The 18,527-nt window shown below is 46.5% G+C and overlaps 1 protein-coding gene across 7 annotated transcripts in view; it reads right to left on the reverse strand.

Moving 5' to 3' along the window:
• Nucleotides 1–18,527, reverse strand: part of TRIO (trio Rho guanine nucleotide exchange factor) — a 3,522,386-nt gene that overhangs the window by 1,588,246 nt on the left and 1,915,613 nt on the right. For all 7 annotated transcript variants that reach the window (XR_011200906.1, XM_069219639.1, XM_069219640.1 and 4 more), the window contains exon 33: nt 3,140–3,239. Coding sequence is in view for 6 of the 7 variants with exons in the window: in XM_069219639.1 (XP_069075740.1) it covers nt 3,140–3,239 (100 nt within the window). In the remaining variant the exon portion in view is untranslated. The remainder of the gene's footprint in view (nt 1–3,139; nt 3,240–18,527) is intronic.

Raw genomic sequence — 18,527 nt, forward strand, 5'->3', positions numbered from 1 at the left:
GGAAGGCATTTCTTTACAGGTAACTAATGGGGCTTTGCAGTTGGGGCTGCGGTGGGGTTGCCCAGACTGAGCAGTATGCTTACCATGTCTGCGGGGGCAGTGGGCACCATGGTCTCTCCAGTTCAAATGCTGGGTTCCCTCTAGTGGTGCGAGGCTGATGGCAGAGAATACGTCCGTTAAAGCCATGAAAAGAAAGCTGAGGTGTGGCTGGCAAGATTGGGTGGAAATGCTCTGAGAGCAAGTGGTTGCCCTACTTTCCTTAAATTGTTCAAGGGCCAAAACATTTTCCCCAAACAAGCGAGTTTCATCAAATGGCATGTCAATTAGGCAGCACTGGATGTCGCCTGATAATTCAGTGGACCAGAGCCATGCATGGCGGTGAATGGCGACCCAATGGCCCACTTAAACGAGTCAGAGATGTCAAAGATTATGTACAGTTTTTGACTCCTTCACCTTTTTCAAAATCTGAAGAAAAGAAATAGAGCAAACCATGCATCTCTGAGAAAGCAGAACCACTTTTATGGCAACAGCCTTTTTAAAACTGACACCTACTTCCTCAAAAGTGTGTTACAGCAAAGAAGAAAGATAATAGGCTATGGGTAAAGGTCACTCCAGAAACAAACTGTAATCTTGTTTTATCAACTGTTGCACCCACAGATCCAAAGTAATCTTCTGTAATTTCTGTAGAAGAATAGCTGCCCGGCCTCTACAGCAGCAAGATAAATAAACCCCAACAGAGTGGTTTTCCTGCTGAAGGAGTTCATGTTGGCGAAGGACCCACCCTTGACAGCCTTTTTTCAGTACCACAAAGTAACTGCTGAGGAACCTAAAGTTGTTGATGTATCTATGTTTTCCCAACTGATGTGCATACCCACAGAAAATGGTGATATCTAGATGGGGAAGACAGTGCTAGCACACATGCTGTTAACCACCACTGCTTAAGCTATTGCCTTTTCTCAAACTAGATGAAGCCCTTTAACACAGCTGAGGAAATTCCTATTTTATTTATCCATGAGTGTCTTTTCAGAATAAAAGAAAACACCATGAAGTAAGTCACAGCATCACCAGTGCTCAGACCCATCACTTGGCATCCACGATATCAGTCAATAACTTATAATGGGGTCTTTTATGTGTCCTACAGGAGAGGTAACCTGCAACAAAGCATGTGTACAATATGTCAGAAGGCACATAGTCTTCCTGTATTTCTTGTAATGTCGAGCTCCCAGGTGCAATCATTTTGTATGTAAAAGAGTTAACTTTTATTATTACTGCCTATCAATGAGATTAGAAGGAATAAAATCTGTTTAAGCAATTGTCACAATGGCTTGCACAATACGTTTCTCTGACATTGGATAAGACAACAAGTATGGCAGGACACCTGATGATGCTTTGCCTATTATAACTGCTGTTCAAAGGAAATGGAAAACTCAAAGGGGCCACAATAAAGGCTTTTTCTCCGAGACAATTAGGGCAGGATTTCTTAAAACAAATATTTTCCTGTGTAGATCTCTCTGAAAGGACACAGCTGCTGGAGATTTCTAAAAAGGTCTACAGTCAATGCCCCAGAAACATTCCTGGTCATTGCTGCATAATGACATAATGAACCTGCTTCATGGTATCAAGTCCGTGTGGATGTTGCGTCCAATTCAAAAATGGGAGGAAAAACCCCAGCATCTGAAGAATTGGAGGAATCTCATTATGAAGGATTTGAAAATGTAATGCATAAAAATCCAAGCAAAATGCGCTTGCATCCTGTGGAAACCTGTCCACGAAGCAATTTTGAAAAAGCTTAGAAAATGCTGCTTTTTATGTAATTCTTTAGCCGTTTTTAAAGAAAAAGTCAAACTGATCATTCAAAGAGGGCTTCTCTCCAGTGCTGATTCATTTTGAAGACCATACAAGTGGCTCCATGGGTGTCTGAACCACTGGGTTGGTAAATTGCCAGTACACTATTATTTAGCCTGGAGACAATTTTAGGCTTATCTGCCAAAAGGTGCTGACATTAAGACTGAGGCTACTAAAATCAAAGCATTTTCAGCTGACACCAAAGAATATGTCACAACCTCCTTGGAAGGAAAAAAAAAAAGGGCTTCTCAGAGGGAAGAAAGGCACACATTTTAATTGTAGCCTCTTTAATTTCTGCAAGGAAGAAGCACCAGCACTTGGACAGGCTAAAGGATAGGATATGGCTCAGAAAAGAGTTTAGAGAGTCAAGCTCCCCATTTCTTTTCCTGATGCCTGCTCTTTCTCATCTTTCCTGTGCTTAAAAGATAGAGATCTTGACCTAGTAATTAATAAGAATTTGGTCTTTGGTCTGTAATGCGAGCCTCAGTGAGAGGACAACATCAAATTGGACCTTGCCGACTAAGTCCTTTATGGGCCATCTTGTTATTAACAGTGTAACCCGAAAGGTCATAATCCTTTCAAAGCATCACAGGGATGACAAGTGAGGTTCAGTCACAAAGATCTGCCTCCTGTAAGTCTTACGGAAATTAAATCCCTAAGACTTGGGTAGTGACATGATGTCAATAATTAATAAAATAAAATATTTCCAAAATCCTTTAAAAATGTTGAAAAACATTAAAAGTATTTATTTGCCCTGAATCTGCAGCTGTTGAAGGTGTGAATAATAGAAACGGACTTTACAAAAAAACCTGTTTTTTGCATGGCAAGTCACTACTAGTTGAGTAGCGAGAAACCAATGATAATGTGGGCCAAATTCAGGGATGCTGGTAATGGCGAGTGCTATGTCAAAAGCACCAGATCAGCCCGGCTTCAAGTACGTTTTCTGCAAAGGCAATAAACATTAGGAATATTTCTCCTTGAGAATTAATGATGCATGCAGTACTAGAAATGATATTTGGTTGACATAAATGGTCTCACAAAATAGTGCATACTGATGACAAAGACACCATCTTCACTGATGCAAAAAACGTAATTGAAGCAAAAATACTGAGATGAAACATTGTACATGTATTTTATACTGTTAGGAATATTTGGTCAATTATACAATTGCTTGTATAGTGTGCATGCACATGCAAACACAAACAAAAGGGATTCCGAATAAAACTCAATATAAAGGCTTCATATTCATAGGAAAACATACAAAACAAAGGCATTATTGTAGCTTTTAGCTTACCTTATCACTGTCCAGTGTGTTCTGTGAGGTGTGTGAGGCAATGGATATTGTGTCAGGCTGACTACTAGCATCTCCTTGGCTATCCAAGTCTTCGCCATCTCTTAAAAAGAAACATGAGGCAAATGTTTAAGTAGCAAAATTAGAAGGCATTTTCAAGGCTGGGAGACCTCTAATGCGTTTAGGCCCCAAATATAGTGCAATAGTGGGAAACAATTCTGATCTTTGGTAAGGCTTTTACTGGTTGTTGGAACAGGACTAACCCCTCCACGGTATGAAAGCCTGTTCCCCTGCCCTGAGTGCTCAACAACATGTGTATCTGATATCCAGACTATTACTTTGGCCATTGTGTCACACTAATGTAGTATTTGCGCAGAGGCCCACATCTGACCCTGAGAATACGAGGCGCAGGACGTGTTGTGTTACCTGCACAGGCTCACCAAGAGTGATATCATACAGGAGTATTTTCCCTGATCTGTTATTAACACTAAGTGATAGTGAAAGGTGCACTGTGTCTTCCGTATTCTTAGTATGAGGAGACATTTTTTATCTTTGTCAGTATGAGTGTGGCCCACAAGCCCTTCTTCTGTAAGGTTTGACTTTTAAGTGTACATCAGACCCATTTGATGACTCCCCCCCATGTGAATGTCAAGTGTGTATGCATGCACAGTGAGCATAGTGATACAACCCTGATATCAGAACTGTGTGTATGAATTTGAGTACTGAAAAATGAAACCAGTGGGATTCATTTTTGATACCCTGATTAAGCATGTCATAAGAAGGAGGATTGATACAGCTTCCCTCAAGAGTTGAAAGTGTATTTCCTCTATTCCTTTGGTTAGGTATCCAGACACTTAAGTGATGAGGATGGAGATCTGTAGTAATTCCATTAGGACTTTGTTAGCAAGGGGCTGCTGAGTAGTTTTCCTTTAGCGCTGCCATTTGGTTGATGTCAGGGATGAAAGGTGGGACTACAGCTCTGTAGATAGATAGATAGATAGATAGATAGATAGATAGATAGATAGATAGATAGATAGATAGATAGATAGGTAAATAGATAGATAGACAGACAGATATTCCATTTTATTTCAGCCTGAAGACTATACAAGTAAATTACCACAAGCAAGAAATAAAAAAGGAAAATATTAAAATGTTCACCTAAAGATAAATTAAATTTAATAAGTTAAGACTTCAAAGTAATATGTCTAAAAGAAAAAAGTAAAAATGGGTGTCTTAAGGATGCATAAAATAATTAATTAGGCTTATGTTTTCCCAAGATGTTTTAACGGGTATTCCATTCCGAGGATGACAAACAAGTTACTTACCTTTGGTAACGCCTTATCTGGTAGAGGCAATAACTAGTTGTAGATTCCGTACCTTTGAATTTCCCCCAGGAGTGAGACTGGATCCATAGAGTTTTGTGAGCAGTACCCCTGCACTCTGTCAGGTGGCGTTGATCGGCTCTGTATCCATCGCCGATGTCGCCCACACTGGATATGACGTTGCAGTTCCTATATAAGCACCACCTTCATGCACTGATGTCAGTTTCTTTTCACAGCTTTTCACGCCAGAAGGGCAGAGCCATAAAGAAAATGGCTACTGGTGAATCAAAACTAAAGCCCTGAAAAGAGAGTCCCTTCCCCTAGAAATCACTCCACAGAGCAGGGAGGATAGGTGGGTCGGTAAAGAATCTGCAACTAGATACTGATAGAGACTTCTAGTTGTAGAATCATTGCCTTTGAACAGATTCCCCCCAAAATACCATCTCCTGAGGTGGGTCTGCGAACCAAGTTCATACCAGACAGTCCTGCAGGACCAAACGGACAAAGTGCCCGTCCCTATGAACCTGGCTTTCCAGGCAGTAGTGTTTGGTAAAAGTGTGCAGAGATGCTCATGTTGCCACCCAACAGATGTCAAGGACTGGAACTCCACATGTCAACGCAGTGGTCACAGCTTTAGCTTGGTTTGAAAGAGCATGCTAACTCTCAGGGGGGTGGTTCTTGACCAGTGCAGATCAGATCTTAATACAGAGAACAGCTGTAGGAAGCTGGCTCTGTATATACTATAGCAAAATGAGATATAACGTGCACAAAGTCCTGGGGTTCCCCCAGAGGGTCAACAGAGGCTAAAGTGGATAATACTAATGCTCCCTTTTGTGGTAGTGTGGCTTATTAGACGGTAGTGCAAGGCATTTGTTGTGTACACAGTCAATAACACACTTAATTACTAACTGCAGGCCAATGTATTTATATTGGAACTTGTTACTTTATTTCTAGAACCAAAAGGATCTTGTTGCAGGTAAGTACGTTTGCAAGTAAGTATCCAGCATATGTATCAAAGACAATTTGTTTAGATTTGGTAAATAAAACGGTTTACAAGCAAGTAAGACTTTTCAATTACAAAAGATGACAGAGCAATTTACTTAACAGACGGGGGGTGTTACTGCAGTTTGGAGTTAAGTACTCGACTTACAGTTCCAATCTCCGGAGGTTAGGATGTCCACTGGTCAGGGTTCAAGATGACCCCCAAACTTACACCACCAGCAACATGGGGCCGGCTGGGTGCAGAGGTCAAAATTGAGGTTAGATTTAGAATGGGGTCCTATGGTGACTGGAGGCACTCGGAAACAGATTTGCTGAAAGTTAAGTATGCATGACTTCAGAGGGCAAACCTGGGGGGTTTAGGTGAGCACCAGGGGGGCCACAGGTTAGCACCAAACACACCCCCTCAGCGGCACAGGTGCGGCTGGGGGCAAACACAGAGTCAGGCTCCCTAAGCTTTTCAATAGGGGGACCCCAGGAGTCACAAACATGCATCAGGCTGGGTCCAGGGGGTAGGTTCCAGGAAACCACAGGCTGGACAAGGAGGAGGGCCTGCCTCCTGAACATTGCTGGACTGGTGGTCAGATTCCCCAAGGCCTGGGGGTTGAAGGTGCAGGGCTACCTTTAGGTGTCGGGAATCTTCGTCCGGTTCTCTCGTAGTCAGAGGGGGTCCTCCGGATTTAGGCTGCAGGCTTCGTCCTGTTGGCCAGGAGGGGTCAACCCAGGGTGGACACAGAGTCAGAATCGCCTGGGGACCAGCTCTGGACTGGAGGGCCACCTGTACTCGGGCCATGGGCGTAGGATGCAGAGTGGGCGGGACTCGCAGATCTTGAGTCTTTCTTGGAGTTTCTTCTGAGAAGGGCCACGGTCCTCGAGAGTTCTTGGTCCTTTGGTGGGCAGGGAGCCCACTGGGGGTTTGGAGAGGTCGTTGGTGCTTCAGGATGCATCACCTTTTTTGTAGCAGGGCTTCAGAAGCTGCAGACAGGTTGGTTGGTCTGGGGCCAAGTCAGTTGGTGTCTGGAGTCTTCTCTGCTGGGGTCACTTAGCAGTCCTTCTTTCTTCTTGGGGTCACCAAGAATCTGGTGAGCTAGGTTCAGGAGTGTCCCTAAATACTAGATTTAGGGGTGTTACAGGGGTTAGAGGGCAGTAGCCAATGGCTACTGTCCCCGAGGGTGACTAGATCCTTCCTGTGCCCACTCCCTTTGAGGAGGGGGGCACATTCCTAACCCTACTGGTCCCTGTCCTCCAAACCAAGATGTAGGATTCTGCAAGAAGGGGATCACTTCAGTTCTGGACACCTTAGGGGTGATCCTAGTTGGAGTGGTCCCTTCTCCCTGTATTTCCTAATTTAACTGCCAGACTTGCCCCCAGAAGTGGGGCTTCATCCGGGGGCGGGCATCTCCACTAGTTGGAGTGCCCTGAGGCACTGTAACAGGAGGCCTGAGCCTTTGAGGCTCACCGACAAGTGTTACAGTTCCTGCAGGGGGGAAGGTATGATGCACCTCCACCCAGAGCATGCTTTGTTTCTGACGCTAGAGGGCACAAAGGCCCTCACCCCACGGGGTCAGAAGGTCATTTTTAGTGGCAGACTGCCAGAGACTGGTCAGCCTTCCACTAAAGGGTTGGTTAAAATACACAGGGGAATCTCTAAGATGTCCTCTGGGTGCATTGTACAATAAATCCAACACTGGCATCAGTGTGGGTTTATTGTGCTGAGAAGTTTGATACCACACTTACTAGCATTCAGTGAAACCATCATGGAGCTGTGGAGTCCGTCATGAAAAACTCCTAGGCCATGTACCCAATATGGCCACACTGCACCTACAATGTCTAAGAATGGACTTAAACAGTGTAGGAGCATACTGCTCATGCAGCTATGCCCTCACCTGTGGTATATTGCACCCTGCCTTAGGACTGTCAGGCCTACTAAAGGGGTGACTTACCTATGCTACAGGCAGTGGTTGGCACCCTGGGAGGGATGCCATATCGACTTTACCTTTTTTCTCCCCACCAGCACATACAATCTGCAATGGAAGTGTGCATGTGTTTGGTGAAGGGTCCCTTAGGGTGGCATAATACATGATGTAGCCCTTAAGGACCCTCCCTGGTCACAGAGTCCTTGGAACCACTGGTACCTTTTACAACGGACTTAGCTGTGTGCCGGGGTGTGCCAACAGAGGGAACAATGGTTCCTTTTTAGAGGAAGAACAGTGGTGTGAGGCCTGGTTAGCAGGATTGCAGTCCACTCTCAGTCAAGTCGGCATCAATATCAGACAAAAGGTGATAGGGGTAACCATGCCAAAAGTGGCACTTTCCTTCAGCAACCCATCTGAAGATGGTCCATTTTTTACCTGCCCTGAGCTGTCGTCACACCCACGTAACAGACAAAGAGTTGATCATCCACCTGTAGCTCTTCTGTATGATCAGGATAGAACTCCAATGCTCTTATTGGGTCCAGGCTGTACTGTCTGTCCTCCTCCTTGGAATGATGTGGGGGATGCTGTAGGAAAGTATAATCTTTCTTGGCATGTTACCCCCATTTTTACCTGTATTTCAGTATGTTTTTGCCTGTCTCACTTGGACGCAGCTGGTCAGGACCCCAGTGCTCATACTTTATGACCTAATGTGTGTGTTGTGGATAGTGTTTGACTGTGTCACTGAGGCCCTGCTAATCAGAACCTCAGTGCCTATGCTATCTCTGCTTTTAAATTTGTCACTGTAGGCTAGTGACTTCATTTACCAATTTCAATTGGCACACTGGACACCACTTATAAGTCCCTAGTATATGGTACCTAGGTACCCAGTGCTTTGGGGTTCCAGGAGATCATTATGGGCTGCAGCATTTCTTTTGCCACCCATAAGAAGCTCAGACAAACCCTTACACAGGACTGCCACTGCGAGTGCGGGGACGCCATAACACGCGTGCACGACATATAGGTCAATACCTATATGTAGCTTCAAAATGGTAACTCCGAATATGGCCATGTAACATGTCTAAAATCATGGAATTGTCCTTCCCATTTCAAATCTGGTATTGGCGAGCCAACTCCATGCATCCTGGAGCTCCACCATGGACCCCAGAACTGCCAAACCAGCACTCTGAGGTGTGCAATGCAGCTACAGCTGCCACCTCACAGACAGGGTTCTGCCCTCCTGGGGTCTGAACAGCTCAGCGCCAGGAAGGCAGAACAAAGCATTTCCTTTGGGAGGAGGGTGTTAAACCCTCTCCCTTTGGAAATAGGTGTAACAGGCTGGGTAGGGGTAGGCTCCCCCAGGCTGTGAAAATGCTTTGAAGGGCACAGATGGTGCCCTCCTTGAATAAGCCAGTTTACACCGGTTCAGGGTTGCTCTGGTGGGAAACTGGACAAAGGAAGGGGGAGTGACCACTCCCCTGTCCATCACCACCCTAGGAGTGGTGTGGTGCCCAGAGCTCCTCCAGTGTGTCCCAGACTTCAGCCATCTTGCTTTACAAAGTGTGGGGACACTCTTGAGGCCTCTGAGTGGCCAGTGCCAGCATGTAACATCAGAGACCCCTCCTGATAGGTCCTTACCTGATAAGGTAGCCAATCCCCGTCTCAGGGCTATTTAGGGCCTCTCCTGTGGGTTCTCTTCAGATTCTACTTGCAAGTTTCCAGCAGGAATCCTCTGCAACTACTACTTCATCCTCTGACCTCGGATCAACCGCAGCCTGCTCCAGGAACCGCTTTAACAGCAACAAAGTATCCACAAGGGATACTTTTCTTCTGCAACTTCAGCTCCAGCCAGCAACTGCAACAGTTTCCATGGTGTGCACGCTCTGAGGACTCCCTGTCTTCATCTTGCACCAGAAGGACCGAAGAAAGCTCCAGTGGGTTCATGGAGTCACTCCCATGCTCACACAGGCACTTTCTAAGTCGACGACCGGTTCTCTTGGACTCATCTCACAGTGACGAGCGTGCTCCCTGGAACACAGAGGGTAGACCCCATCAACACAGACTGTCCCGGGGTCCTGCTGTAGCAATTTGGATGAGGTAAGACCTTGCCCTCCCCCAGAACGACAGTACCCCAGTGCACTGATTCTTCTTCCGCTCCTGAGGCCTCTGTGCACTATTTGCAAAATCTCTTCATGCACAGCCTGGCCCAGGTCCCCATCAGATCAATAAACAAAGGGATAGGGAGGATTATTGGTCCAGTGTACAGCCTCCCAGTAGCTAAGTGAATAAAGATAATACACTGTTCCAGTTGAAGAAGGAAAGGATACTAGGTAGGGAGTCCTAATCTTTAGGAGCAAAAACCTCACACACCCCAGAGGGTGTCATGCTTCATCATCGGAGCTGCTCCTCATCAGACTGGCACTGCAATGTCTGACGGGCGCCACCCCAAATGGGGGGGCTCTTTGCCAGAGATCTTAATAGATGATGCCGCAACCCTACATGAGAGCGTGAAGGGAGGAGATCAAAGTGAGGTGAAAAGTGATTTAAGATTGACTCTCTAAAATCTGAAAAAATTATCTATTTAATAGTCTATCCAGAAGTCAGAGGCCAAGATTAAAAATAATGAGAGTGAAACAGAGGCAATGGTCAATCATTCTGTGATGGAAAAAAGAGGGAGGGGAATTTCCAAGCCATCCCTCATCAGGGTCAACATGTTTCGCGTCGCTGGTGGCCCAAAATGGGTCCGGTAACGCTTCTTCAGGACCAATTAGCTATATGTATCTCCTAATCCTAAATACCATGGATAATTACACACTGAATTTGTCAGTACCAGAGTATCCAGTCACTTACACTACATCCTGACGGGAGACGCGGACCCGGGTAGGTTGCTGGCAGCCAGGAGCACCAACAACGAACAAATTGTGAACCTGATGACTGGTCCGAGTTGTCCCATGTAGCATGTTCCTAAAACGGGGACGGGCGACAGATAGGAATAGTATTCCCTCTACATACTAGTGTAAGTGACTGGATACTCTGGTACTGACAATTTCAGTGTGTAATTATCCATGGTATTTAGGATTAGGAGATACATATAGCTAATTGGTCCTGAAGAAGCGTCACCGGACCCATTTTGGGCCACCAGCGACGCAAAACATGTTGACCCTGATGAGGGATGGCTTGGAAATTCCCCGCCCTCTTTTTTCCATCACAGAGTGATTGACCATTGCCTCTGTTTCACTCTCATTATTTTAAATCTTGGCCTCTGACTTCTGGATAGACTATTAAATAGATCATTTTTTCTGATTTTAGAGAGTCAATCTTAAATCACTTTTCACCTCTCTTTGATCTCCTCCCTTCACGCTCTCATGTAGGGTTGCGGCATCATCTATTAAGATCTCCGGCAAAGAGCCCTCCGCCCTCCCCCCTCCATTTGGGGTGGTGCCCGTCAGACATTGCAGTGCCAGTCTGACGAGGAGCAGCTCCGATGATGAAGCATGACACCCTCTGGGGTGTGTGAGGTTTTTGCTCCAGGTCCCCATCACTCTATCCTACGACGCTCAACTTGCTGAGTTGTTCTCCGGCGGAGTGGGACCTTTCTTTGTAGTACTGCACCAACCGCATTCTGCACCTCCTTTGTCCCCGTGTCGTGGTACTCCCGTTGGTGCTATCTGGTGCTCTGAAGGCTCCCTGAAGAGCTGAGAGCCCCCTCTTCCCCCTCACACAGGGTTGAGGCCCCAGGTCCCTCCTGGGACCAGTTAGTGCCAACTTGACACAAAACGCAACTTTGCCGGAACCAAGGCTTGTTGGAGGAATACAGCGCCAAAACTCACCTGCATCTAACTTCATGACGTGGAACATCCAGTGCATCACGCAGGAACCCACTGACAACTTCTTTGGGTGTATTTCTGCAGTCTTTGTCCAACTGGGGACTCTTCTTTTGCACCCTCTTCTGGGTTGGCAGTGGCTCCTGTCCTTCCTGGAACTTCTTTTGACTTCTGGACTTGGTCTCCTTCCTTTGCAGTTCTTCAGGTCGAGGAATCCACCATTTGTTGTTTGCAGACTTGGTTGGTTCTTGCAATAACTCTAATCACGACTTGTAGTGTGTCCTAAGTAAACTTGCAGTACTTTACTCCTGCTTTCCTGGGCTCTGGGGTGGGGTAATTTACTTACCTTTACTGTATTCTTACTCTCCCAGCGATTCTGCACACACTACACTCATCTAGGGGTGAATTCGTGATTCGCATTCCACTTTCTTAGTAAATGGTTTGTGTTGCCTCTAGACCTATTTTCTCCCATTGCATTCTATAGGATTTCCTACTGTTTACATTGTTCTATGACTATTTACTTGTCTAATTCTGGTGTCCAGTTTATATATTGTGTATAATACTTACCTCCAGAAGGAGTATTGTCTCTAAGATATTTTTGGTACTGTGTCACCCAAATAAATACCTTTATTTTTGGTAACACTGAGTATTGTCTTTACTTGTGTATAAGTACTGTGTAACTGTAAGTGGTATTGCATGAGCTTTGCATGTCTCTTAGCTCAGCCTAAGCTGCTCTGCTATAGCTACCTGTATCGACCTAAGCTGCTAGAACACTACTACATTCACTAACAAGGGATAACTGGACCTGGTGTAAGTACCCAAGGTACCCACTACAAACTAGGCCATCCTCCTACATTTCCCAGAACCCAACTCACCAGATTCCTGCCGGCCTGACAAGAACAAGGACTGCTTAGCTGAAACCCCCAGCAGAGAAGGAGGAAGACAATAGCTTCTTTGGCCCCAGCCCTACTGGCCTGTCTCCTTCTTCAAAGAACCTGCAAAAGACAAGCGACGCATCCAGCAGGACTAGCAACCTCTGCCGAACTCCAGAGGACTGCCTTGCACCCAAAAGGACCAAGAACTCCAGAGGACAGTGGCTCTTTCTAAGAAAAACCTACAACCAAGGACTCCCATCTCACTCCGGATGCGTGAGTCCTGACCCCTGTGCACCCAACGCCCACGGCCCGTGTCCAGGTGGTCCACCCAGCAAGAGAAGGTCCCCAGGCGATTGTGAGCAAGTGCCCACCCTGGGTTGACCTCTCCACCCCTCCACGACGACATCTGCGGAGGGAATCCCGAGGACCCCACTGACCGCAGCGCTCCGAACGAAGATATCCGATGCCTAATGACACACTGCACCTGAAGCCCACAGGCTTTGGAGAAACCGACACCCAGTGCATCTACGTTCAGCAGGCAGCCCTCCTCCCTGTCTGACCAGTGGTGTGCCTGAGACACCCCCCTAGACCTCGCCTGCAGCCTCTGAGTGACCCTGGAATCTCCTCTTAGACCAGCATTGGAAACCAGACGTCCTGTTTGCACCCGGCCGCCCCTGTGCCGCAGAGGGTGTGTATTTGGTGCCTACTTGTGGCCCCTCCACTCTGGTCCACTCTCCGAGCCGCAGGTACTTACCTGCAGGCAGGCCGGACTCCGAGTACCCCCTGTCTCCATAGGACCCCACATTAAAATTGCTCATCTTTGACCTCTGCACCCAGCCGGCCCTGTGTTGCTGGTGGTGCGTGTTTGGGGTTAACTTGAACTCCTACCGTTGGACTTCCTAAAAACCAGAGACTGAAACTATAAGTGTTGTACTTACCTGTAAAACGATCTAACATTTCTTCCCCTTAGGAACTGTTTCTGAAAATTGCAGTGTGTCCATTTTTAAAACAGATTATTGTCAATAATTCAAAAACTGTATTACTTACATATTTCAAACAAAGTACTGTTGATACCTGTGTGAAATACAAAACTTTTAAGCTACTTACCTGCAACTTGAATCTTGTGGTACTAAAAATAAAGAAAATATATTTTTGGTATATAAAAACCATTGGTCTGGAGTTAAGTCATTGAGTGTGAGCTTTTTCTATTGTCTGTGTTTACAACAAATGCTTTGCACTACCCTCTGATAAGCCTAACTGCTCGAACACACTAACGTAAAAGAGAGCATTAGTATTATCTGCTTTAGCCTCTGTTAAGCCTCTGGGGAACCCCTGGACTCTGTGCACACTATATCTTATTTTGATATAGTATATACAGAGCCAACTTCTGACATCCAGTCACCTGAATTCAGAACAGATAGACCTTGGGCAAGAGTGAGCATCTTGAATTTGTTCTTTCACAGAAAGGCACTGAGGGGGCTAAAATCCAAAATAAGATAAAGGTCTCTGTCATCCTTCAGCACCTTAAGGAAGGTGAATAACATACAGTCCCCACTTCCAAGACTGATAGCCTCTCTATGACTAAAACAGCCTACACCTTCTCACATAAAACAGACAGATGGTCCTCAGAAAGCTGCTCCGATGTAGGAGGCAAGTGCGGTGATTCGAAAAGAAAACGCAGGGCGTAGCCTCATTGGGGGATTTGAAGCACCCTTTTGCCTAATAGGAGGTTCTGCCACCACTGAAGGAAGTGGAAGATCCAGCCTCCTATAGGGTGGTTGTGTTCCACTAAGGGCACACTAAAGAGTTTTTAAGGTTGCTGATGGAGGAGCGGAGAACTGAGACATATGCTGTCCCTGATGACCTAGGAGTTTTCTGTTGGGGCCATGGCCCTCATCTCGAAAGGGCAGGCCAATGTGCCACACCTCTCACATATGCCCAAAAAGGCAACACTGTTGGGGACATTCTGGTGCCAAAAGACCCAAGGTGCAGGGGTGTGGCCAACCTAAGATAGCACCGGACGCAAGTCTGTGAAGCGCCACGACCTGGGCCCTCCTGGTGGCAATTACCCTGTGTGGCAGGGGTGCAATCAACAATGGCGGGGACCTGAGACAGCTAGTTGACCCCTCGGTACTGTGCAGAGTCAAACCACAGTTGGGGAAGCGACGCAGAAGGCCGCTGCAAATCGCTGTAAATAGGGCAGTGACATGGACAATGGGGCTGAGCACAGAGGCCCCTGCAGTGCCCATGCCAAGTGCATGGGCAGTGCAAGGACCCCCACGATACCCAAATATCCTGTTAAAAGACTCCTGTGATATCCTAAAAAAACAGGAAGATAATCGATTTCTCTGGAAAAGCAAATCCAACCAGCATATTCATTGTATGTGCATTCAATTCCAGTTGTCATTGGTTCAAAATGACACTATTTATTATGTAAGATATAAAATTAACATTAATTATGTATAAATATATCACTCTATCCCCTCTTAGGATATCCCTTATTCAGATTAATACATTTAGCTATCACTTTCACCTACCCGAGTGGCGAAGCTCCATCCTCGTCCTCATACGATCAAAAAAATCCGTCTCGATACTGGTCCTACCTTTATATCTGGTTGTGGGTGTGTATTCATTCCAACAACCACTAATAGACCCAATACTATCTCGGGAGCCACAATGGTGGTGTTTTAAATCTCAAGGGTTAGTAATTAAGTTGGGAATTGATGTATGTTTGTCTGTTTGTTTTAAAATAGATTTGAAAGATATATGTGGGGAGTGTATCTTAATGTCCTGAAGAAGGTGGTGGAAGGACTTTTGAAAAACCAATGAAACGTGTTGACGCAAATTGGACTGCTGGACCAATTGGAATGGGCCTAAAATTGAACAGAGACAGTGGACAGAAGTCAATAGGCCCATACCAAAATACTAAAATTGGGACAGCGCATATATAATAGACTAGAGTGGATGTCTTTTTGTTTTGTCTCCCTTATGTCTGATTTTTATAAGTGATGGTTTTATCATTGTTCTTAGTTTGTGAAGTGTGGTTTTATGGGTTTGTATTAATTAAAATTATATTGTTTATTATCAATTCCTTTATTTAGATTGATCATTGGAGGCACTGAGTGGTTGAGATTGTGTATTGTGTGTGGTTGAGTTTAGCTTATCCCATTGGGTAATTTCCTTTTTTCACTGTACTAAAGAGGGCTGCAGCACGAATTGTGTCACCCTCAGGGCCTTTGCAGACTGTGTGTCTTGGTGCAGACATAAATGAAAACACCACATGGCACACAGTCTGTGTGCCTTGTCCCCTGTTATACATATATTGCATTGAATGTTAACCCTCTAGCAGGCCCTACAGCCCTAAGACAGCCTCACATGTAAGGGCTTACCTGCACGAGCAGATATGCCTTGCTATGTCTTTGTTGTTCTCAGACATAGGCCCTCATAATGAACATGGCAGTCCGGACCGCCATATAATATACATGGGGAGACCGCCACAGGGAGAACTCCGCTACCGCCGCCAGGCAGCCAGGCGATGGCGGAGTTCTTTATCTGACAGGGAAGCGCTGCCTGCCGGATAATGAACCTGTTTTCCCCCAGCCTTTCCTTTGCGGTTTACCCCACCAGGGAAAGGCTGGCAGAATAGGTGCCCCGGGGCCCCCCTGGGTGTCCTTGCACTGCCCATGCAATTGGCATAGGCAGTGCAGGGGCCCCTGTGCACAGCCCCGTCGCGCATGTCACTGCCCGATTTACAGAGATTTGCAGCAGCCTTCTGCGTCTCTTCCCCGACTGTGGTTTGACTCTGCACAGTACCGAGGGGTCAACTAGCTGTCTCAGGTCCCCGCCAATGTCGATTGCACCCCTGCCGCACAGGGTAATTGCCACAAGGAGGGCCCAGGTCGTGGCGCTTCACAGACTTGCGTCAGGTGCCATCATCTTAGGTTGGCCACGCCCCTGCACCTTGGGTCTTTTGGCACCAGAGTGTCTCCAACAGGTTTGCCTTTTTGGGGATATGTGAGAGGCGTGGCCCTGTCCCCTTTGGGTGATAGGTTCTGTAGGGCCCTTTCTCTTTTCTTTTGAGCCCTCTTTAGTACCCCAGACCCTAGGTAGCAGGGGTACTATTTACTAGGGACTTACAAGGGGTCTTAAAGGTTTTGCCAATTGGGGAAACAACTGTGCAGCTTTGGGAAAGAGATCTGGCACTGGGGACCTGGTTAGCAGGAACCCAGTGTACTTTCAGTCGAATTTACATCAGATACCAGGCAAAAAGTGGAGAGTAACCATGTCAAAAAGGTGTATTTTCCTACAATGAGACCACCAATACTCAAATGCAGCTAAGTCACTGAGAACTATGTCAAAACTGGATTATTTTTTAGTGCACACCTTCCAGAGAATTAGGTACTCTGGGACCGCCTTCCTCCTACCGAATATCAGAACACTCACCATTACTCACTAAGGTTCACATGGGTGACCCAAACTGGACAGGAACATGCAAACTGAATGCTTGGGAACTGAAGGACACAGAAACAAAAAGGATGGCGACAGCCAGATATTTCATCCAAAAATTAGTGTACCGTCCACCGACTTATGGGAAGCAAATAAAGTGGTCCTGCAAAGTCAGTTGATTGCCGGCAGGGTGGGCCTGAGAAGAGACAGGGCGGAAGAATGCCAGACCTAGAGGAGCACTTATTGCAGCTCAAGACTTATTATGTGGACACCCCTGATTGGGACCGGAGGCACAAAACTTGGAAAGTCAGGCAGGAATACAAAGCACTGGTGCGTTAGGAGGCAAGAGCTCAATTTCAGGCCATTCAAGGCGAAGTATACGAGGTTGGCAATACAGCTGGCAAGCTCATAGCACAGCTGGCAAAAAAGGAGGAGGAGCAGCATTGGGTTAGTGGGATTAGGACTGAGGAGTTGGCCCTACAAGAGACACCCCGAGCGACAATTTGCAAAATATCTATAACAGCTCTACCAAAGCTGGGCCACTCATGACAAAGAGGACCAAGAGGCTTTTGTGTGGGATGTCCCAACTCCTAGACTGGATCCGAACCAGGTTGAGGTGCTGGAAGAACAGATTACATTGGGAGAAGTGTCAGTGGCCATCGCACAGCTGAACAATGGTAAAACTCTCAGCCCAAATGGCTTCCCTGTAGAATCTTATAAATGTGTCACTTCACAAGTGGCAAATCTGATGCTGTCCATGTTTAAACTGGCTAGGTGGGTGAGTGTCCTGCTTCCGGACTTTCGATAAGCCATAATTGTTCTGGCTCATAAAGACGAAAAGGCGGCTGATGATTGTGCCTCTTACAGGCCAATATCCCTGATCAATACTGAGACTAAAGTTTTAGCCAAGATTTAGGCAAACCGCTTAACACAAGTGATTGATTCCTATATTGCCCTAGACCAGTCTGGCTTTATGCCAGAGAGAGCTACGAAGCATAATCTGAGGCGATTGGTGGGTTGCTTGGCGTGTAGTTGCTGTCTGCAGGAGCTTGTGATCCTTCTGGCCTTAGATGTTCAGAAGGCCTTCGACTCCCTAGAATGGCCATACAAGATGGGCTTCAGCCCGTATTTTTGGTCCTGCATCAGCCTACTATAAACAGATCCAGTGACGCAGGTCTGGGTAAATGAGGTAGTTTTGGAGCAATTCGGCCTACTCTGCGGCACCAGACTGGGTTGTCCGCTCTCCCTTCTACTGTTCGGGGTGGCCGTTGAATCCCTGGCATCATGGATCAGGGTAGACGCCCAAATTAGAAATTTGATGGGACCCAGGTTGACAAGAAGCCATCTCCCTATAAGCTGATGACGGTCTTCTTTACTTGGCAAACCCTCAGCACTCCACACCGAGAAACTTGGAAATGTTAACAACTTTTTGCTCTTTTGCAGGTTTTAAAATCGATTGGCCTAAGTCTGTCACCTTTCCACTGGGGACTGATGGCCCGGCACTGGTGAGGAACTCCCCATTCTGTTGGGCAACCCAGGGCTTCCGATATCGGGGCGTTTTTGTAATACCAAAAGTAGTCATATTTATGCAGGAGAACCTGGAAAGGGTCTTGGAGGCCTACCGCAGTAAAGTGGAGAGATGAAGAAAGCTGCCGCTCTCACTCATGGGTCATGCAGCCCTGTATAAGATGATATACTTAACCAAATTTGTACACATACTGCAGAATACTCCCATTAGTCCCAGATGCATTTTTTTGAAGGGTGGATAATACTACAATACTGTTGATCTGGGATGGCGGGATATGCAGAAGAGCCCTAGCCACACTGACTAGACACCAAACAGATGGAGGCATTGCCCTCCCGAATCTCTGTCTCTAGTATTGGGCAGCACAGTTGTGGACGGTCAACGACTGGCTCTTCTCATACCAACAGGAACCTTCCCCGCAGCCAGACCGTACCGCCATGGCCTAAGAGGGGTATTTTCAAAGACTGTTCAGAGGGAGGGTGCTTCC

The sequence above is a fragment of the Pleurodeles waltl genome, chromosome 2_2 (assembly GCF_031143425.1).
Source record: "Pleurodeles waltl isolate 20211129_DDA chromosome 2_2, aPleWal1.hap1.20221129, whole genome shotgun sequence".
NCBI lineage: Eukaryota > Metazoa > Chordata > Amphibia > Caudata > Salamandridae > Pleurodeles > Pleurodeles waltl.